Consider the following 23901-nt stretch of genomic DNA (forward strand, 5'->3'; position numbering starts at 1 on the left):
GAACTGCACACCCTGAAGCAGTCTTATTCTCCTTCACTTTAATGTTATTTGCATTTCTGGAAGCCTCACACTTAATTCCAGTCTATGCCTCTTGGGTATTTCTTGTAGTAAATTGCATTCTGCATGTGCTTGCATATTTCAAAGTGATGCCTCAGTTTTGCAAACTACTGCATCAGATTTGGTGCTCAAAAAGGAATAGATAAGTGACAAATGTCAGAATTTGTTTTTGTATAATAAATAGCTTGGGAAAACATGTGAATTCCTCTCTTCCTTACATCCGAAAATAAATATCCTAGCAATGCCAGTGGCAGAAGGATGTAAACAGGGGCGAGGAGAGAGGCATTTGACTCATAAAGCTGGGCCATATGTAGAATGATTACCTCTCTCTTGCCCAATAGTCATTACGAGTGGAAAAGAGAGACATATTCCCCAGATGAGCTGAATGATGCCAGGAGGAACTAGAAGGTTAAGTGTCTGTAACTACGACTGTGTGAATGCTCACAGCACCATCTTGTGGACACTTGTTGTTGCTACATTGAATCCAGCAAAATGCACACAGAAAATAATTATAGGATTCACTATTTTCTCTGGTGATAATAATGTATTTGTGATAGTACAAGACTACTTCAGGATATTCGTACATATCATGTAAGTCTTTTACAAATATCACAATAGGAACAAAAGCTAGAAACCGTATTACATTTTACAGACACATTACCTGATATCCTTTAAAATTCAGTGTGACTTCAACTGTACACTCTACTTTAGTCTTTCTCTTTTTAACACTCATATTTTCACTTATATTCATTCCCTTTCTCTTCTTTCTTATCATTGCTTTCCTTATTAGTATAATTTCTGTTGTGTTTGTTTTTAAAGGTAAAGGTTAAGTCCAGTCATGTCTGACTCTGGGGGTTGGTGCTCATCTCCATTTCTAAGCTGAAGAGCCGGCGTTGTCCGTAGACACCTCCAAGGTCATGTGGCCAGTATGACTGCATGGAGCGCCGTTCCCTTCCTGCCAGAGCGGTACCTATTGATCTACTCACATTGGCATGTTTTCGAACTGCTAGGTTGGCAGGAGCTGGAGCTTACAGCAGCCGCTCACGCTGCTCCCGGAGTTTGAACCTGGGATCTTTTGGTCTCCAGCTCAGTGCTTTAACGCACTTTATTTTTTCCTTTATCTGTACTGTCTTCAGCAAACAAAGTTCAGAAAAGGCTGGAATCCTGCAGGCTAGATGTAACTTTACAAGTGTTGCATACGAAAGCCTAAGACCTTTTCTTAAACTACCCACTGACAGTTCAGAGGGTTAGGATGCCGAAAAAAGGAGATTACTTTCTAGATGCTTCTAGGGGTATATTTACAGTAGCTGCTTAATCTGTGGCCAGTCCGGACCAGTAATGCTCTTGTTGGGCTCTTGAAGCAACCACACATTCCCTGACTCATAGCAGCAGCAGGGCAAAGATGACATAGTCCAGCCATGCTGGAATATCATCTTGCCATCCCTGTTGCCGAATGGCCACAGAGCTCTTAGGACCAGGCAGACAGTACCTTTATCTCAGGAGCTTCCACAGAAAACAGGAGGGTGGCCAGATGCCGTTCCCTGTAAACCCAGAAGCAATAGCTACAAAAGGCAAAAAAGCAAGATATCCAGATGTGGGAATATCACGGTTTTTAGCCAAATATCTGGATCTTCGCATGTCTGTATGTCCCTGCAATCTGAAATCACTTGATTTTTTTAATCTGGGGTTGTTCCTCGGTTTTAGATGCTTGTTCCTGATTGGTTAATTCCTAAAAAGAAGGTGACACTTGAGTAGAAGGCAAAACCTTTGTCCTAGGAAGAGGAACTTCATCTTCACCTGTTTAATGAAGTTTGTGCCAGAAAAATGAAGTTTCTGGGGTGCAACAAGTACACAATGACACAGGAACAGACACTTTCAAACCAGGAAGAGAATGCCATCATTACTATAATTACTCCAGACCTTGTTGTATGGCCATCTGTGCAGACAGGTTTTGTGGTGTACTTCTGCCAGGGATCTAGGAGGAGATAGACTGGCTGTATTTTCTTCTCCAACACTCTGTCAACACTCAGTCACTACTCTGCCTGGCACCTGCTGAGTGCTCACTCAAAATAGATCCTGCTATGCAGCAACAGCACCAGCTGAATGGTCCATGTGAGAAAAGCAATGCCTGCACATGTGTTGCAATGCATGGTCTAAGAAGATTGGTTCTCTTCATGATCAGTCGAGGATTTCCCCCAACAGTTGTATCTCAGATGAACTGAGAAGAAGGGGGCAAGACTGAAAATCCAAACTAGACAGAAGTGAAGTCGAAATTCAGCTATCCACCAAGGAGCGTGTTTAGGATCTGGTGCCCAGTACACTACTCTACTTTACCAACCAGATCAACATGTAAACTGGGTTTGAAGGCAACAGGAACAGAAGTTTATTACTTTCAGGCTTGAAAGGATGTCTGATACAAAGTATATGTTCAAAAAGATCACACCTAACCATCAAATACAGTGCAAGGCCATTTATCCCCTTTGACAGCCATTCAAAGTTCCCACACCCTCCCGATTGGTCAGAAACTAGCCTAGCTTTAATCTGAGTTCTTATTGGCTGGGGAATCCTTGTGATGTCAGAGGTGGATGGAGTGGGAAAAATAAACAGTTAGCATTGGTAGGTTTGGAGCTAATGTCATTTGGGAAGGCCCACCCAGAAGGAGAGTGTGCAGACAAACATATGCATGTAACAGTCAATGCTGGGATTATTGACCAAATTTGGTTTGTACAAAGGGTGAGCCTCAGAACACAATAGGGCTGTTATGCAGATATGATTAGTTCGATGAAAAACATACAGATTTTATCTGTATGTTGTTGGAGTCTGGCAGCATCTCATTTCCGGATTCCCTAAGGAGACTGAAGTTTCTGTTCACAGGATTTGGGTCTTCCGGCCAGGATTCTCTTTCACAGTAGGTGGGCAGCCCCGAGGAGCATCTGTACATAAGCAGGATATTTTATTTAAAACTTCCCCAAATGTGCTGGACTGCATCTATACAAATATGCTTACCCACTCCAGCGCAGCATATTTATTTTTAATACAAAGGGTCTCAAAAGGGTTATAACCATGTGTATATTAGAAATGGTAGTTGAAGAGAAACTAGAGATGCATAGTTTTGAAACATGGAGAGAAACTCCTTTTGTTAGGGAATTTTGGGGAGGCTCATTGTTCTGGATTTTGTGGGTATATATTCCCTCTTTATTTCCCTTTGGGGATTACTTTGGTAAAAGGTTAACTAATCCCTTCCAGAATTTGTAGTTTCCAACCGGACTGTTGGAAATGAAGTCTACTGTGGAAGGTGATGTTTTGACATTGCAAAATTTGAAATAATGTAAAATATATATAATAAAATTCATTTTCTGGTTTTGGAACTTCTGTTTAATTTATACTTTGGGAGGGGGGTAATTTTTTGATAACATAACCAAGACCCATGGCTGCTAACAAGAGGGCAACTCAAAAGGATGGGAATCCCCAGTAGGGATCAGAGGTCCATCCATCCATTTCCTCTCATTAATCTCATCTCCCTCCAATTCACATGTTCCTCAGCCCTACTGTACATAAACAAAAACAAATGTATTTTAACATATCAGTAGTGAATAAACAAACATTTACTTTAAATATCCAAAATATGTATGTGTTAAACCAAACAAGATCATTTTAAACACAATTATTAATGTGTCAAAAGAGATTAGTGTATGTGTCTGTTCTAGAGTTTAAAAACAACCCTGAGATCCTCCTGCTAAATAATACAGAATTTTAAATATCACCTGTATCATCACCATAATAATCCCTGCAAATCTAATAGGTAGAAAAGTATTATTCTTTTAATTCAAGTTAAAAGAGTTTTTAAAGCATGTATAATTAAACACCAAGTAGTGTTCCAAAGGGCAACTCACAATCAAAATAAGAACAGTGGCCAAGAGGCAAAATAATATCCTTAGATGAAATTTATTTGAGGGGAACAGGCTGACAATGAGGTCTAAATACCATAAAATAGGCCTCATCAACCAGTGGCCCTCCAGGTGTTTTGGATTTCAGTTCCCAGAATTCCTGACCATTGAACAAACTGGCAATAGGGGCTTCTGGAAGTTGGAGACACAAACTCCTGGAGTGCCGCAGGTTGAAGAGGCCTGGCTGACTCTGGAAACTAAACAGGGTCAGCCCTTGTTAGTGCGTGGATGGGAGACAGCCAATGAATACCAGGGGTTATGTAGACTTTATTTCAGAGGAGGGAATTGGCAAAACTGCCTGAGTATTACTAGCCTAAGAAAACCCTATGAAAGTTATGGTGTCATCATAAATCAACAGGCAACTTGAAGGACTACACATACACATTTCTTCCTACAGCATCTGACAGCAAACACCAGCTCAGATATATGTGAGTGAGTGTGAGTGTGAGTGTGAGTGTGTGTGTAGGGGGAAGATTCTGCTGCAGTGAAGAACTCTCCTATATCTGTAGAGCATCTCTGGAAAGCCACTGCCTGCAACATTTGTATCACTGACATGCCTAAATACAGTATAATTAAATTTCATGAAATACCAAAGCAAGTATTTCCCATCAATGACATAGTATGTATTGCTGCGAAAGCTGGACAATGAAGAAAGATGACAAAACACACACACACACACACCAAACAAGCAAGAAATAAAATCCCAAAGCCCCAAATCATCTGGAAGGTGGTGGTGGAGGAGCATCTGATGGCTATCAGGGACTGCCAAAAGGAAGAGAGTAAATCAAGTCTGAACTCTCAATTAAAACCACAATGATTAAATTGAGGCTATTATACTTTGGATACATCATGAAATGACATAACTTACTAATACTTGTTGCCACCGTGTGCCTCCAAGTCCAATTATCACAAGGACAGGTCTTCCGAACAGGGGCACAGACAGCAAAATTAACCTTCCCTATGCTATCCAAGCTTGCATGCATGTGTGTGTGTGTGTACACACACACACACACACAACACACATACACACACAGAGAGAGCTGAAGTTACACTTTAAAAATGTACTTGTTCCGTCTTACGTTCAAATTTCTCCATAAGAACAAACTGACAGAACCTATCTTGTTCGTAACTTGGGGATTGCCTATATTGTTAATGTTCTGATTCAATAAAAGAAGACACAGCCTTGGGTTTACAAGATCTGAGCGGGGTAATTTATAATAGGGTCTCTTGGAGCTCTCTTTTTCATAGTTGCCACAAGCTGAAGCTGACATAATAGTATGTAGCAACAGGAGGCATTTGATACACTGGGGCACATTGCCCTTCAACAGCACCAACATTAATATCAGTTGAAATTAACAAGGACATCCCTTAAAACATGATTAAAATTGTAGTTAGAACTGGGGATTCACATCCTGTATTCAGGGAAGCCTTTTATGGCTGCCAGAATGTTAATAGGAATGAATAGATCAGGAATATATTACCACAACATTATGTTAACTGCACTTGTCAACAACTTATTTCTTGTTTCAGAAGTATAGGAAATAAAGGAAATAAATACCTAATTGTTTAATAATAAAATACCTCCAAGGCATGAAAATTCCTTGCTGGTCAAAACCTTGCTCTTCCGACAAGCTTTCAATGAGTGAAAAACTCGGGGCTATGTCTGTTTTTATTGTTGCTTTTATTGTTGTTTTTATTGTTTTTATTGTTATTTTAAAGCCAAGTGTATTGTTTTAATCTATTTCTGTAAACCGCTCCGAGCCAAACTGGGAGTAGTGGTATACAAGTTTAATAAATAAATAAATAAATAAATACAAGTCTGCAAGTCCTCAATGCCTTCCAGAAAAGTTTCAAGACATATTTTTTTGGTGGATGTATTTGAAAACAGTCTGATTTTCATACTTCTGTACATCTATTCCAATTTTATTCTCTTTTCAATATACCTTGATTTTACCACAGGTATGATTTTGGAACAATAATTTTTCTATCTCTCAGTACAAGCCATTCAAAAGGAGGATAGGAAAGAAGAAGTTTTTAACAAGTATCAAGGTTTTACATGATAAAACTGCAAACAGAATTAAACCTCCAAAGTTTAAAAGGGCAAATCCTTCATATCTATGAAAACAAATAAGCTCCTTCCTAGGGAGATTTTCAGTCTGTCAGTTCATTAATACTTTGCTGTACCAGCAGAAGCTGTTCAAAAGCAGCTAACTCTGTCTCCTCTAGATAGCATTGCTTAAGCAGAGACATACTTTTCCATCTGTCTTGGTATAAGAAAGGATGATGGATATTACTTTTATAAAAGGTGACCCCTAAAAGCTTATGTCTAAAAAGAAAATAAGATCCAAGCACATTTCGCATCTTTATAAAGTGAAGAAAGCCACTTTTATTTTTTATATATATAAACAGCCAAAGATGAAACAGCAATAACTTGGAAAAAATAGATTTGTAATATTTATGTAATATATTTATGAGTACACCAGGAATTATCAGATTGTTTGTAATTTAGATTGTTAAAGCATTCAATTTCAAGACCTGAGGCAGGTTTCTCTAAGGACACATGCATAACTTCAGGAAGGTAGAAACTTCAGTTTGAGCCTAACTCGAGCCGTGTCTACATGAAGCAAAAAGAAAGAAAGAAAAGAAAACATATTCCACTCAGAGCTAGCAGGCTTGATGACACATGGTAACTTCCTGAAGTACCTGGAATTTTCAGCACTTAGCCCAACTTCCCTCTAAACCAGGTAAGTTGGCTGGGATTTCTGGGAGTTGAAGTCCAATACACCTGGAGGGCCACGGTTTGCCCATGCCTAAACTAAGCAAAGTTGTGTACACTTTGGCGTTTGTAGGGGACTCTTGAGTATCCTTGGCCTTTTGCAATAACTTGAACAGCTGGATCTGATTCCATTTGGCTTAATCCACTGTCCATGTGCAAACTACTACCACTTCCCTTTACCTGTACTGATCAGTGCAAGGAAGGACATGGGTTGTCCGCATGTCGCCACCACCACTCCTTCCTGGCCATGTCTGCTGAGATCAGAATGGGGCATCCACGTGATCAACAAGAAGAAAGAGAAGCCACCCATCACCTCCTTACTGATTATATGGGTACTCCATTCTGACCTCAGCAGATACGACTGCATACCCAAATGCTCGCAGGGAGCCCAATGGCCAACAAGGAGCAGCGTTAGCAACATGGAAGATAAGGGAATAACCTGGTGGGTACAATGTGGTCTCTGCCTGGTTAGCATTTGTCCCAGTGAATGTGGCCACCATCACAGTCGATCCTGGACCTGTCCGTAGCATAATGCTCCAGACTGACCCTGAATAAAGCAGTGAATATAGACAAGGCCTCAATGAGCCTTAAAGAGACTGACATTTAAATAAAATCAGTTGTGTAGCCTATCTTCTGATTATGCCACAATATTCACAAAAACAAACAATAAGATAAAAACCAACCTAGCAAATAACATCTCTATTCCTATAACCCCAATGGTGCAGCGGATTAAACTGCTGAGCTGCTGAGCTAACTGAAATGTCGGCGGTTCAAATCTGGGGAGCTCCAGCTGTTAGCCCCAGCTTCTGCCAACCTAGCAATTAGAAAACATGCACATGTAAATAGATCAATAGGTACCGGCACTCTATGACGTCATGCTGGCCACATGACCTAGGAGGCATCTACGGACAATGACGGCTCTTCGGCTTAGAAACAGAGATGAGCACCACCCCCCAGAGTCGGACATGACTAGACTTAATGTCAGGGGGAAATCTTTACCTTTTTTAACACCTAAACTAAATCATCAATATAGTTGTGAGACTAGAATACAAATTTAACCATATGATTCTGGCCATTCAAACGATACTTATTTTTGCTACACTCATGCATTTGGGAGACTGCTTTAAGTCAAGAAAGTGATGGAAAAATGTCTGCATCACTTTTGCAGCTATGTCGTTCTTCTTTCTAGATTCAGAGGTGCATGGATGGCTTGCCATCCGTTTTTCCAGCTGATTACAGCCGGGTAGACACCACCTGTATCTCTCTTGAAGTGTAGAATTAAATCCCTGTGTTCTGTTACTGACAAACTCAAGAAGAAAAAAACAGAAGAAGAGAAAGAAGAGGAGGAAGAGAGAGAGGGAGAAATCGTAGTAGACAAAGAAGAGAAGGAAGAGGAGGAAACAGGTGGAGGAAGAAGAAGAGGAGGGGAGGAAGAGGAGGAGAAACAGAAAGAAGAGAACTAGTAGTAGTAGTCGTCGTCATCTTTGTCGTTGTGACAGGGGAAAGAGTGGACACAGAAAAAGTGTGAAGTACCAGAGACAGAGGGAAAGAGTATATGAAAAAATTAAGAGAGTTAATAAAAGAGGTTAATGAAGAGTCAGAGCCATAGATGAAATGTGAGAATGTTATAACATGCAGATGAAAATGGTTCATGGGAAATCAAGAAAAAAAGGAATTAAATTTATCACAGAAATGCTTTTGTGTGATCAACATTCCAGTGCCACCTGTCTGGTTTCATAAAAATGTAAAACTGGCCTTAAGCTTTGACACTCAACTTAAATATTCAGTACCATATTTGAAATTATATTTGAAAAGATCCAAACGCATAAAATATTGCCTCAAGAAAGGTTAGAGTAGGCTCCTAAAGAAGCTTACACACATGTCCATGTAACTGTCCCAGTTGTCATAAATGTAATATTTTCCAATCTGTTCAAAAAACAAGACATTATGATGAAATCCTTTCACCTGAAGGTGATCTAGAAACAATGTGACAGGCCCTAAAGACAGTACCTGGCAGTTTCCTTCCTGAGTAATAGTTAGAATGGAATGATGAGAAGAAAGCCCTTGAATGAAATAACTCCAGTTCCTACCGTGTTTCCCCGAAAATAAGACAGTGTCTTATATTATTTTTTAATCCCAAAGATGCGCTAGGTCTTATTTTTAGGAGATGTCTTATTTTTCCATGAAGAAGAATTCACATTTATTGTTGAACAAAAAAATGAACATTTATTCTATACAAACCAACATAACCAAACCAGACAAACTGTGACTTCTGTCAAGAATTTCTTGTTACTACCATTATTTCCATATACAACTGGTATGTACATTTACCAATCCTGCATGCTATGGTGTTTTGTTTGGTGGGCACCGGGCATGCTTCCAAACAAAAACTTTGCTAGGTCTTACTTTCGGGGGAGGCCTTATATTTAGCAATTCAGCAAAACCTCTACTAGGTCTTATTTTTTGGGGATGTCTTATTTTAGGGGAAACAGGGTAGACAGAATTTTATGCAGATTACATCATTTCAGCAGCCTAAGGAATTACGTAATTTCCAGTACTATCTGTGTGTGCGTGGAGAGGGAGGTATCCATAATGAACTATTGCATTCTCAAAAAACCTGAGGGAGGAAAATTTGGATATCTGACCCATAAGACCATTGTGATTGTAGTGATCTCCATCATAGTGTAGGGGACTGTTTATAAGTCACTCATCTGTGCATACTCTTCTTTATCCCTTCCCTTGTATGTCCAGCTTGTACCAGTTTCTATGACCATTTCTCAGTAAAGTCCAAACTGGGAAACTGTGGTTTAAAGTTTATCTACAAATCAGTTCTTGGTCTGATTTCTTAATTTGTAGAAAGCACCCCAGCCACAGTTTCCCAGGTAGTATGTCACTGATGGTTTGAACCATGGTTTAAGAAACAAGCAAAGCTTTGGTGAAGTAATGAACAAGAGGGGGAAAATGGAGGTGAAGAGACACTTAGGTTATTCCTAAGCCTCATGCTTACCAGGACAGGGTCATTATAATGGAACTGAAACATAAAATGTGAACTTTCCATGGTATCAGCAGTTATAGAAAACTCACAGGACCCAAGGCCTTGGTCTCTATTTAAATGCTACCTTTTTTGCTCCACTGGAAGAAGGATTAATAAAATTTTGAGCTAGGAGGGATGGGGGAGGAGAGTGTGCAATTGTCCTACAAGGGTAATATTAGTAGTGCCATTTACTTTTGCAACTCATACTAAGTTCCCATAGGTCAAGAGATTTGATGGGATGGTGCAACACAAGACAGAAAACATATTACCTTTCTCTACTGAGACCAATCAAAATGTTACTGGCCTTATCAGGCCTAGTGATATCAGACCTAGAATCTCTTCCTCCCACTCTTCCCCACCCCATTAAAATTTACCCACAAAAAAGGTACATTTAAAGATATACCTGTGCTGTTGCTTGCAAACAAAGTGCCAGTGGCTGTGTTTGTGGGTAGCTTCCCATTATTCAGCTGCTTTATTCTTTTCAGGTGAGACTTTCCATTGTAATGAACCTGAGCTTGAGCTGCTGAATTCAACTGGATATTGCACACATCACAAAAAGAAAATAATATCTTCTTTTTCTCTTTACTTGATTGATGGTCTGGCCTATCATGCCTCAGTCCTTTTTCTTCAAGGCTCCGCAAAAATATTGCTGGATTCATAATTCCATCTCTAAAGATGTGGTCAGAACTCACGGGGTGCTTCATACCTATAAAACAAAAAAGCAAAAGGGGTGACTCAGAAAAGTATACTGAGGTCAAAAACCAAATAAACAAGTGCATTGAAGTCAGCATTCTCCTTCATGCACCTATTACTTTACGTGCATCAAAAGATGCAATTCAACAAATCATAAAATACAAAAATAGTACAAGCAGTATTGCCCAGTTTTGCAGAAGCTGCTGTTCATGCAGAAATATATAGCTGTGACACAGACCACAATTTAATGGTTAAAAAAACTGAGAGCACACATCTCTTGTACTCAACAATCCTCATAACTGTGTCACAGAATTTACAGAAAGAATTGTCTCCATCCACTCCCGAAATCACAGACTTTCACATGCATTTTCCAATTTATTACTGTTTTTTGCTTTCCTTTTTATTTTGTGGGGAGCTGCCTAAGATAATCAGCAATATATCAAAGAGAATTGATAGAAGTTTTGTCCTCTTTCTACAGTCAGTCCTCCACATCCACTGGAGTTAGGGGCATAAGAGCTTAAAAAAAGCATAGACATATCTAGAAAGAACACATCTCTAAACTTTTTAGGTCATCCAATGTAATTCTGTAGTCAGCTTCTAGTGAAAGTCAACCATGGAGTCATGCTGTAAGACACAGAAATGTCTAGAGATGTGTTCTCCCAAGGTAAAAAAAAAAAAGCTATTTCTTTATTCACGGTTTTTCACTTTCATGAGGGTCTATGTCCCTAACCACAGCAAATTGGAGGGCTGACTATAATAACGTTTGCCTGGTATTTCTTGGTCACATGATTCCAATCTGTATAATGTTGGAGGGTGTGAAGTATGAATGGGTTCTTATTTGACTGAAGAAGCAGCACCAGGGGGAGAGTTTCATTTTCAGAAAAATAATCTCTCTCTTGACTTGTGCATATTCCAGTCTAGATGTTCCACTCCTGCTATCCAGGTGGGAAAATACTACTCAAAATACTATCTCAAAACTGATGGCCCAACTTTTTACAGAGTGAACAAAGGAATAGACAGCATAGTAAAGAACACAAAAGGACTAGCCCAAAGATAATTCAACAATATATTCAGTGAAATGTTCTACCACTCCGCTGCTTATTAAGAGAATTAGTTTTTTAAAGCTGTATCCCCAGAGCATACGACTATAGCATTTTTCATAGTAACTAATATTTTTGAGCTGCATATATACAACTATTATTCCGAAAGCCCTCCAAGTATTATTTACTATGATTATTGAAAAGTTGTGTTATTTTAATGCAATTCTCAATTTAATTCAATTTATTCCAAAAAAAAAAAAAAAGCAAAACAAGTAAAATCATATTTAGGAATAAATGAAGGAAGTGCACCTGAGGAAGATACTGAATATTTTTTATCATATTGTTAAATGACAGCTGGCTGTATTACAGGTAGGCACATTATGCTGGTTGTCTATTGTGACATCACATATGCACTGCCTGAAGTAGCTGCCTATTGATAGGTAAACCCCTGACAATCAGAAATGAAGCCACAATGGAAAAAAGCAAGTGACATAACATTTAAAGAGCAAAATGAATTTGCCAAAATGTTCAAAATATTCATTTGTTCTCGTTTAAAATTAGAATAGATTCCCCTCCTAACTAAACAGAGGTTGTTGAAAGGAAAAATTAACTTTTCACATACCACTTGATCTTTAGCACTTTTCTGTCATTAAATAAAATTATTATAATGACTACTTTGCACTTATTTTTAGCCTTTGATATTAATTATATCCACAAGAGCCTACTGGAATTGATTTCTATGCTGCAGTACCATCCTAGATATTAGTTCTTATGCAGAAAAATAACAGCCTTTATTTTCCCATATTCCCAATCATATCCATCCCACATTGCTTTGTCCTCTGTATTTGTCCTATTAAATTGAAGTACTCTAAGACTCATAAAGGCCTATATGGTCTGGGTCCAGACTATATGAAATGCCATAATCTCCCCCTATGGACTAAATTCTGAAATCTTAAAAGACAGGATTTTACTGTCCTCACAGGAACATTTGGTGAAAACATCAGAGACTTCTTTCTCTATGGCAGCTTCCAGGCTGTGAAATTTCCAAGGTAGGATAGGCTGGCCACTTCTCTGCTCTCATCTGCCAGCAGGAAAAGTCATTTTTATTGTGGTAGGCTTTGGACATTAAATAGTAGTTGCAGAAGTTGATTTTAATTGAGTTTCTGTACCTTCTGTTAAATATTTAAAAACTTTAGAAACTTTTTTTAATTTAGTGCTTGATTTTAATGGTGATCGCTTCTTTATACAGTTGTTCTTTGCTCTAAAAATTGATTGCGTTTAGGCAGTATTTTGTTTTAATTTATATTCTAAGCCATGTTGAGTTCTGTATTTGGAGAGAAGCAGTATAGTAAGGAGGTAAGTAAACAGAATCTGGCTTTTTTTCAGCACACGGTTCAAACAGATAAGCTGAAGACAACTGGTATAGGCAGGAATGCAAAGTAGGCAGACCAAGTACAAAGCCTAGTGGATCTTTTCACTTCCAGAGCCAGTCCTGACATGACAACGTGAACAAAGTACAACAGCAGGTATTGAGAGTAGGGATGCCTAAATGCCCTCAAAGCACCAGATTCCCTCCAATCGTGTGCACAGAGCTGTTCAGTAAGTCCTTGAACAATGCCACCTCTGCCACAGTTAGCAAGTCTGCTTCAAAGGTCACATATGTGACCCTTGGCCTTTTAGTGGCTGGGAGAGGCTGCACATTGGGGAAACCATCAAACTGCAGCTGGAGAAAAAAGTGCAAGTGTCTACAAAGTACTGTTTGCACTCATCTGCAGAAGAGCTACAGTAAATTGTTTCCTCAACTGCTACATAGCGAAGGGAGTGTACCCCTGCCTTTTCAATTAGGCACATGGACATAGGCAAACAGAGGATTATGCTCTGTCCCATGGAATGAAAGATCTCAGAACATTACTAGGAGCCATCCCGAGTCTTCAAATCTCAGGGCTCAAGATGCTCTAACCCAGACATAGGCAAACTTTTTTGCCTTGGGGCCACATTGTGGGCCCGGCTGAAAGAGCCAGGCCAGGAGAGAGGGCGACCGGGCATGTGCTGAGGGGATGGGCCTGGGAGGGAAGGGCCTGGGAAAGGGTGGGACCAGGAGGAGGTGGGGCAAGGCCCAGGTCATCCTAGGTTCTCTTCCTGTCATAAGGACAAGGCTGTTCACCCTATCCTTATGTCAGGAGGAAAACAAGACATGTGGTGATTGCCCTGACCCTCCTCCCCTACTGTTGCACCCCAAGGCAGCGTGAGCACTCAAAAACCAGACCAGAGCCAATATAACACACTATATCTTTATTAAAGCAATTATAAATCCAAAGGAAATTAGGTATAAAGTCTGAGTAAGGAATAGTTCTTTTTAGAAAGTCAATGATGGTTCCAAAAGGGTAAAAGGAAAGGTCCGATATTATAATCCACAATGAGAACTCGATAGCTCTCCCAAGAAATCAAATTCCATGAGTTAAAACAGGGAAACAAGGCTGGCAGGAAACAGAGTTCAATCCACTGGAAAAACTTCGTAGCAATCAAGGCAGCAAAGTTGTCAATGCTGAGGCAAACTTGAAACAGGAATAAGGAATAACAACTGAAGTAAAGTCAAGGTCTACTTGAGAGTCGCGGCACGGCACGGCCTGACTGGAACTGGAATACTTGGCTTGGAAACAGGAGCTGGAAACGGAGAAACCTCTCTCCAATAAAGCAACATTGACACCACAAGGAAATCTACCGAACAGAACACTTTTAACAGATTCTGGGCTGTTCAGAATTTAGGGAGTACAAACTCCCAAAACTTTCCCAAGGGAACGCTACCCATTATCCCATCTATTTGCCAGTTTCTGGCTCCAGCGGATTCCTTGTTTTACACTTCTTTCTCTATTTACAAAATCTCTACAATTAAAAATCCCGTTCCCAGGCATCTCAGCCACATCTGGCTCTATCTGCGAGGGAGGAATAGAAGAATCTTCTCCAATTAGTAAGTCTCCAGAGCCAATATCTTTGGGCACCTGCAGCTGTAAAGGCCCCTCCGTGGAGGGTGAAATGTCATTATAACCCTCAGCAATATCTGTGTCAAAGTGCAAGTCCTGAATCACTGCAGGCCTTGGTGCCTTGGCTGGCTGGGATCTAACACCGATCTTCCTCTCCTGATATTTGGGGTGTCCTCTTGTCATTATGTCAGTAGGAGGGCGAGACAAGTGATGGCCGAGAGCGATCTGGAGGGCTCTCAGCTGCTACGTACCTTTCTCGGGACATCCTTGTAGCATAAGGATGGGGTTGCTCACACTGTCCTTATACCAGGAGGAGGGCAAGACATGCAGTGGCTGAGAGTGCTCCAGAGGGCTCTCAGCTGCTGTGTGTCCTCCTCCCCATCCTTTCTATATAAGGATGTGGCAGGCCATCATGTCCTTATGCCGAAAGGACAGGGGAAATGAGGAGGGCCTGAGGTAAGCACCCAGGGGGCCACATTCGGGCCTTAGCTTGCCCATGCCTGCTCTAACCTCTGGTGACCCTAACAAGGATAAAAAATTTTCTGACTTGACTTGAAGAGAGGTATTAATAAGAAAATATGGCACTGGATGGTGGAGACTGTCCATCAAAATATTGCTAGACATCTCAACTTCTGCAAGACCACAAATAGCTCAACTCAGTAGTAAATTAAGTGGTTTTGCAGGACCTCTAGTTTATCATAGTCTCCTATTTACCCTGAGAAAGTAATTTATGAATAGTACTAAAATAATGAGAGCCAGTGTGGTATAGTGGTTTGAGTGCTCTACTAGGACACCGGGGCCCCTTCTACACAGCCATATAAAATTCAGATTATCTGCTTTGAACTGGATTATGTGGCAGTGTAGACTTGTATAACCCAGTTCAAAGCAGGTAATGTGAATTATTTTCTTTGAAAATCTGTATTATATGACAGTGTGGAAGGGGCCTGGGAGACCAGGATCTGAATCCCCATTTGGCCACAGAAACCTACTGATTACCTTTGGGCATGTCATACTCTATCATCCTTAGAGAAAGGCAAAGGTAAACTCCCTTTGAACAAATTCTGCCAAGAAACTCCCAGGATGAGATCACTTTGGGATAGCCATGTCGGAAATGACCTGAAGGTACACAGCAACTTTTAAAACAGTATAGTGTGGAATCAAACTGCATGAAGAGTTGTTTTTTCTTCTTCTTACCACTCAGCATATTCACAGAAAACGTCTTTGGGTGTCTCAAATTTCTTTGAGTGTTTGTGGAGCGTAGTGTTCAATCTGTTGTTTTCATCCATAATACAAATCTGTGACTTTCCACACCACAAAGTGCCTTTGACTGTTTCACTATCCCAGATTCTTCAGCATTTTCACAATGGAAAACACTTCATGCCCTTGACATTTCTAGTTGTAATCTATTCCTTTAACAAATTTATGATATCACTTTTGAGATGGAGTAACAGGAATTGTACATAGTATTCTAAATTTGACCACACCATTGATTTATAAATTTAATATTCTATTACATTTGCTGTTCTTAGCTGGAAGAACCAAAAATAAAAATACCCAAAATGAGCTAAACTTGCATTTTCTGTTCTTTCCGTGCATGTCACGATGTCTTATCAGTGGGCAAATGTGTCTGACAACTTGAAAGGCTATGGCAGCTGTGAATGTTTAAAAATGCAGTTCTCTTTGAGTTAGTTTTTTAATATGTTCAATTTTGTAAGAATTATACTGCAATTATAAAAAATTGATGTCAGTATGTCATATAATGTATTTGAACCAGTTCAGAACTGATGTTAACTAGTTATTAAATCATTTATTGTAATTAGGATTAGAAGAAGCATTGTATGGAGAGTTATAAGTACATATGGCCATTGTTGTATAATGATTTCCTGATCACAAAGACTAAAATATTTTTAATGAAATCTCAATACTCTCAAAAGGTAACAATGCCCAGATTCTTTGGGGTCACTGCAAATCAGGACAAGTGATTGGAAAGCCAGTGCTATTCATAATTGCATTTAAATTCCACCCTTTGCCTATAAAGTTCACATATGATATTCAGCCACTGACGAAGCAAGTGTTCAGGCTAACCTAGACCCCTTCCACACAGCTGAATAAAATCCCAGATTATCTGCTTTGAACTGAAATATATGGCAGTATGGACTCAGATATCCCAGTTCAAAGCAGATATTGTGGGTTATCTGCCTTGATATTCTGGGTTATATGGCTGTATGGAAGGGCCCCTAGTGAACAAGAGGTTTAACCCTGACTTACTTGGTCCTATTCTGGTGGATAAGAACTGATATTCTGAGCAAACACACTATCATACCTGTATAGTAGATGGGCAAACTCCAGCTACTAACATTCAGACCCTTAGGAACTTTCCACCAATTATCCACTTTTTTTAAAAAAAATTAAAAATCTCTTGGACAGGACTGGGGGAGGAAGAGCAAGGCACACGTCTTTGAAATCAGAATCTCTGTTCTTTCAGGCATCTAATAGTGACAATTCTTTTTTTAAGTCAATGTCTTTTTATGGGAGTGACTCTATAAGCCACAAACACAATATGGAGCACAGGATTGCTAACCCTAGTATTAATAATATATCTTAAATCAACTAGTAAACGAAATATGTGGAGAAGGGGCTGCACAAGTCAAAAGATTGCCGCTGTTTGCCTACTTAATGCATGATTAATAGTGTTATGTGTGGAAAAGGGTAAATTAAATATGCTGAAATATTTACCATGTCATCTGCAGTTTTTTTATTTATATATTTATTTTATTTCTACTTCGCTTTTCTCACCCTGGAGGGGATTCATGGCGGCTTGCAAAATTCAACAAAAATTCAATGCTGTGCAGATACAGAAAAAAAAACCCACATCCACCAAATATAAAACAGTCTGAACATATAAACAATTAAAACATGCATCAACAAAACAGATTAAAAATCATGTAAATTATGAGAATTCACAGATACATTCTGTCTGTGACTTTTTTATGTCCAGTCTTCATTCCCCTTCACACAGTTCCACTGACACACTCTATGCATGTAGTGAAAGAAGAACAAAAATGGCTTTGCATGTGCTAACCCAAAAGAGCTTATATCCCTGTTATTTATGTATCCTATATTAGGAGGTAATTGCTGAGAACTTCCATTCTGTTGACATTCTGATGTGTCAGGGTAACAGACAGAAAATGCGGTTCCTTTTCTAAATAGAGTTGAACCCCTGATTCACCAGACCTGGTCTTCTAAGTCCCCTTTGGTGCTGCTTGCTCACAGGCAACTTGACTGATGTTGTTATAGTGTTACAGTAGTCTTGTTTATCCAACATAAACAGGCCGGCAGAACGTTGGATAAGCAAAAATGTTGGATAATAAGGAGGATTAAGGAAAAGCCTATTAAATGTCAAATTACATTATGAATTTACAAATTAAGCACCAAAACATCATGTTTTATAACAAATGGACAGAAAAAGCAGTTCAATACATGGTAATGTTATGTAGTAATTACTGTATTTACGCATTTAGCACCAAAACATTGCAACATCGACTACAAAAACATTGACTACTAAAAAATTGACTGCAAATAAAATGAACTTAAAGTAAAAACATAGTTGGAAGTTAAATCCGTAAAAAGTTCAGTCCTGTGAAGGCTTTTAAAAATCTGGGATCCTTGCCTGCCTAGAGAAACAGCTGTGGATCCAGGCGGGAGGCAGAATGTGTTGGATAATACAGAATGTTGGATGAGTGAAGGTTGGATAAGCGAGACTCTATTGTGCTTTCTTTCTCTGTACTCCAACCAGCAGTTCTGTCTGTGATGCTAATCTCCAAAGCAATCTTTTTTGAGATTTCAAATTAATGGTTTTTTATCTGAGGTGGGGGATGCTTTCCTGAAGATCCAACACCTGCAAGTGAGCAACTCTAAAGTAAATGTTGAGAATCTCTCACATACCTGATGACTGCTGAAAAATACAGAGACAGTCCAGTTAACATACACACACATTGCCAACATCAATCTCCACCATGCAATTTCTTCTTAGAAGTTATGTGATGCTCAAGCAGCAGCTCTTTCCATTAAGGATCCTCCGGTGCTATAAGTCACTGGAAGGCATGATATAACATTACAGCTAATCAGATTAAGTACCTGTCCATCTCTATTACCAAGTAACGTTTAATTCATAAGGATAAAGGGGCCAACAACTTTGGTCATCCACACTCATAACAGGTCTTGGGTCAAACATTCACTGATCACAGAACTATATAGCTGGGGCATTTAATCCTTTGTCCTCAAAGACGATATACATATTTTAAGACCTCCTTGGTTGTTTAATGACAATCATTTCCTGAAAACTACAAAGGAATAAATTACACACCATTTCATGCACAAAAATTCTTTACATTATTTCTATTTCTAGGTTAATCTATTTATTTTTTAGAACTGACTTACTTGGTTCTATTCTGCTGAAGTATGTGAAGATTTCAAAGCAAAGTACAACAATAATAAATCATAAAAAATATACAGAACATGGTACACACAATTTAAAATGCAATATTGTACCATGAAACAGAGGACAGGTTGGTAAATTTCAGACTGAAAACTATTCCACAAGTTTGAAGGGGTGCTAGGCAGATTTCAGGAGCATGTGGTCTTATGAGGAGGATCCTGACATCTGATATCAAGGGCTGAATAAGTCTATAAAGAAGTAAAGCAACCAGATCCCAGTAAAAATTTAAACCTGGTCCACCAGCAAACAGCAACTTGGTCACTTAAATTGGTCCAGGTATATTCTTGTTCTGTGCAATAATGTTTTTACTGACTGTCATGTTTAAATTTATTGTTTTTCTAATGTGGAATTTTTATTATAATGTGTATGTTATTGTCATTTTATACTTTTGATATTCATTAAGAAATTGTGGCATTGAATGTTTGCCATTTATATGTATGTTAACCGCCTGAGTCCCTCTGCAGAGAGAGGCCGGTCTAGAAATAAAGTTGTTGTTGTTGTTGTTGTTGTTGTTGTTGTTGTTGTTGTTATTATTATTATTATTATTATTATTATTATTATTATTATTATTATTATTATTCAGCCACTGCAGATCCTTCAAACAGAGGTTATGGAAGTTGTTCATTCAGAAACATTAAATGTCCTTGTGAACAGATATGGTTGACATCCTAAGGGAAGTATACATCTCTTCTGTAGTTTTGTCACCTTTTCTCCATTTACATGGGTTTCACCGTAGAACGGCACATTCTTGAGCATCCACTGAGATTTTAGGCTCTAAAAGGGATAATGCATTTTCTCTGCAGTGCCGGCCCAACGTAGTGGCCAATGTAAGCACCCGCTTGTGGCACATTTCACCGGGGGTGCCGTCTTGCAAGAAGAGCTAGGCCTCAATTGAAACCTTCCGTGTTTGGCGAGGAGGGACCCGATAAATAAGAATTTTGGATCCCCAATGAAATTTTCTCAGTCCCCAAAGTCTTCAAATTTCTAGCATTGCAGAGACAAAGGCACTAAACAAAAATCATTCACATCTAGAACTCTTATATCTGCTGTTTTATGTCCTGCTACAACTTTGCCTATCACTTTTTTTGGATGCCTAAACTGTATTTCTAAATGCAAAAATGAAAGCTTAAATTACTGAAAAGCTAGACATTTAGAGATTGAAGTAAACTTTTAATGTGGGGGCAAAATTGCTTTTAGGTGGGATAAATTTTTCCTGAATGAATTCTTAAATTATTCCTGAACATTTTGCGTATCTACCACGTAGGGGCTGGCCCACAAAGCTTGTACCACAATGTGTTTATCAATTACTAACTCGCTGCACGTTTCTTCATTCCTCAGCTTTTTCCTTAAACGTGTTTGCCATAGATTCCTTAGAGACAAATATGAACAAGCATATTTTCCCTTTTCAGTCTCTTATGCTAGGGCAAACTCATTCAGATGTTCCACAGAGTGTATGCCTAAGGCTATCATTACTTTCCCCAAAGCTTTGCTTTACTCTGATATCCTCGCTCCATCCCATTTATTACTATTCTCCTTGAGCAGTGGTGCCTAAGACAAAACAGTGTTCTCAACATGAGGTCTTCTTAGTGCTGCTGACTGCAGCAGTACAGTTTAATTCCCAAGACTTGGAAATATTATGCCTATTAACAGTAGGAAGGGCAGAATTGACAACTTCAGCACTCTTTGGGCTACCCTCAGAAAACCTATGTTGGCTTGAATTTACAATGCACATACTTCATTGGTGCATTATCCTTTGTCGTGACTTCTGACCCTTCCTCTTATTTGTGTGTGTCCTCCAATATTGCTTTTCTTTTTCTCTTAACAAGAGACTTTACATCACCTCACAGTAGCTGCAACTGATTTTCTACCTTTGCTTTTACTTCTCCTATGTGAACAGGTTTACTTTTAACACTGCTTTTTCTATGATTTTCTGATCATTAAGAAGATCTCTGCCCAAATCACATCTGTTTGCAATTATTCTCACCCTTCTCTTTCTTCTATTTTGCACGGCTATAGCTCATGATTATGCTCTTGGCGTAATAGTTTTCAAAAGCTGCCAGCCGCATTCATACGGTTCTTTTCATATAGCTTAATCTTTCTATGGTACTTTGCTTAATGACACTCTGGGTTTGTCAAAATATGCTCTTCTAAATTCTATTGCCAGAGGTCTTCCTTTCTGTTTTTTCAAATAGGAGCCCAGGTTCTGATATATTGTAGTTCTTTTTACCAAGGTGCCTTCTAGCTTCACCCAAAGAAATCGAAACAGTGAGAAGCACAAGGTCAAAAAGTCTTCAAAAAGCACTTATTAAAAATTGGTATTGCACTACTTGAAATATTGCAGTATCATTTGCAGCACTAAAAGGTATCCCCCCCACTATAATTTGCTGGACTACAAATCCTACCATCCCCAGCTAACATGAACAATAGCGATCCTCCAAGCTCTTAGCTCTATCACCAATTTTTCTTCTAGTGAGCTCAGGGCAACATTCAAACTTGTTTCTCCTTTGTTGATCCTCACAAGAACACTGAGAAAGAATATCTGGATCAAGATAATCCTACATATTGCAATGGAGACATGAATCTGGATCTCCCAAGTGAGTCCAACACTCTCTTGGGAGACACACATTTTGTGACATGGTAATTCAGTTTTACTAGCAAAGCAGAAGTTAAACTAACCCCTTAAAAGAGATGTAGGCACATATAAGGGGATACAAGTTATTTCATTTATATGATTTCTTCCTTATTTCACATATATTCAGAAGTTTCTTGTTACATTCACGTCACACATTTACACACTGCAGCTGACATGTCACTAACGTGTAAAGACACACAGTCTGAAAAGTTCTGCTATAACCACTACTCACACACTGACATGCTTATAAGCAATTGATTCAATTATTCTGCAATGCTATGAAGGATTACTGTGCAGGTTTTGGTTCTGGGAAAAGGTTATACATATTTCCTGAGAGCCTATGTATAATCCCATGAAGTATAGCTACATTCTGTCGAAACATATGGTCTGAACCATCTGGGCAGCAAGTTCCACTGGGATACCACAGTGAAGAGCATATGCAGAACACCTTGCATACCATATCCAACAGTGCTAACAAAAATACAAGCAGGGCTGTGTTTTTCTTACAGCAATTCTGACAGTGACAATATCCCCCATGTGTTTCAGCAGGAGAGGGAAGCATGATTCTACCCACAGACCGACTAAGCATTGTGACATGTAAACAATCATCTGTTATTCTTGTTCATGAAGTCATATACTTCAACAGAAATACACCACAGTATATGTCAGGTATCTGTGCTGTCTGCTCCCTCCTCCTTTACATCTTTTTGTAAACAAATGGCATTACTTCCAAAAGGTTAGTAATACTGAACTGCTAGGAGGTGACTGCTGATGCTTTTCAGGTGCCAACTGGTGATGTTATTTGTATTGTACCTAGGGTTATTATGCATACAACTGCTCCTCCTACAAGGATCTGAATTTCTTTCAAGGGTTATATTGGAACCAAAGTATCTTGGCTTCCTTTGAAATACCTGCTATACCCTGTTTCCCCGAAAATAAGACATCCCCGAAAAATAAGACCTAGTAGAAGTTTTTCTGAATTGCTAAATATAAGGCCTCCCCCGAAAGTAAGACCTAGTAAAGTTTTTGTTTGGAAGCATGCCCAGCGCCTGCCAAACAGAACACCAGAGCATGCAGGATTGGTAAAAGTACATACCAGTTGTACATGGAAATAATGGTAGTAACAAGAAATTCTTGATAGGATTCAGAGTTTGTCTGGTTATGCTGATTTGTGATGACAACTACTGTACAGTATATAATAAATGTTCATTTTTTGTTCAACAATAAATGTGAATTCTTCTTTATGGAAAAATAAGACATCCCCTGAAAATAAGACCTAGCACATCTTTGGGAGCAAAAATTAATATAAGACACTGTCTTATTTTCGGGGAAACACAGTAGTTAACCAAAGTATTAAAACACAGCATGAGACCCAAATACCTGAGGAACCATCTCTTCAAGTGCCCTTCCCATCTGGTGGCATTTTGATTCTGGAGGGCCTCCATAGTGGAATGCTCTTTTGGTGCTCCCTTTTGAGCCCAGAAATGAAGTGTTTGTATTCTGTTGCCTTTTAAAGTTTTAGTTTTATATCTTTGATCCATTTTTAGTTTTAGGGCATGTGTAGGTTGTGTGCAGCTTTGGTTTTATTTAGTTTTAGTAAGCTGTTTGTAAATGTACTTTGCTAGTATAACATTGTTCTAACATTCCTTATTTTTGAAGGATAGGAAATAAATCCTTAAAATATTTAACTGTGTATCTACCATGCATACATCTTACAGAGAGAGAAAGAGGGTGAGAAGGAGAGAAAGGGTTGATGCACATGCCACCACAAGATGTCATATCGATTTATAATCCAAATGGAATGGAAAAGAGGAGGAATTAAGGAATGAGAAATGGGATGTGTCTGCACTGTAGCATGAATGTAGTTTGACACCACTTTAACTGCCATGGCTCAATGCTTTGCAATCCTGGAAGCTGTGGTTTTGCAAGGTCATTAGCCTTCTCCACCAAGGCATGCTGGTGCCTCACCAAATTATAATTCCCATGATTCCATAGAATTGAGAAATGACAGTTAACGGCAAACTGCATTCATTCTACAGTCCTGGGATCTGGGAGGTGGGACATTTGAAGTGGGAGGGATTTATGTGTGACAAGACAACAAAAGAACATCCATAGCTAAAGTTGGGCTGTTGGAAAGTTAGACTTTAAAAATCCTAACAGATGTTCCCAAGTCTTTGAGCACACCTAAGTAGTTCTTTGGCTTCTAGCCTTACTATTTTATTTGGTTTTCACTTTTGATGTGG

General features: G+C 39.1%; 1 protein-coding gene across 2 annotated transcripts in view; it reads right to left on the reverse strand.

The window, feature by feature from the left end:
• znf385b (zinc finger protein 385B) overlaps positions 1-23901 on the reverse strand; it is a 304135-nt gene that overhangs the window by 237459 nt on the left and 42775 nt on the right. For both annotated transcript variants that reach the window (XM_062963052.1, XM_062963059.1), the window contains one exon: positions 10218-10520. In XM_062963052.1, the coding sequence (XP_062819122.1) occupies positions 10218-10518 (301 nt within the window). In that variant the 5' untranslated portion in view covers positions 10519-10520. The remainder of the gene's footprint in view (positions 1-10217; positions 10521-23901) is intronic.

The sequence above is a fragment of the Anolis carolinensis genome, chromosome 1 (genome assembly GCF_035594765.1).
Source record: "Anolis carolinensis isolate JA03-04 chromosome 1, rAnoCar3.1.pri, whole genome shotgun sequence".
Lineage (NCBI taxonomy): Eukaryota > Metazoa > Chordata > Lepidosauria > Squamata > Dactyloidae > Anolis > Anolis carolinensis.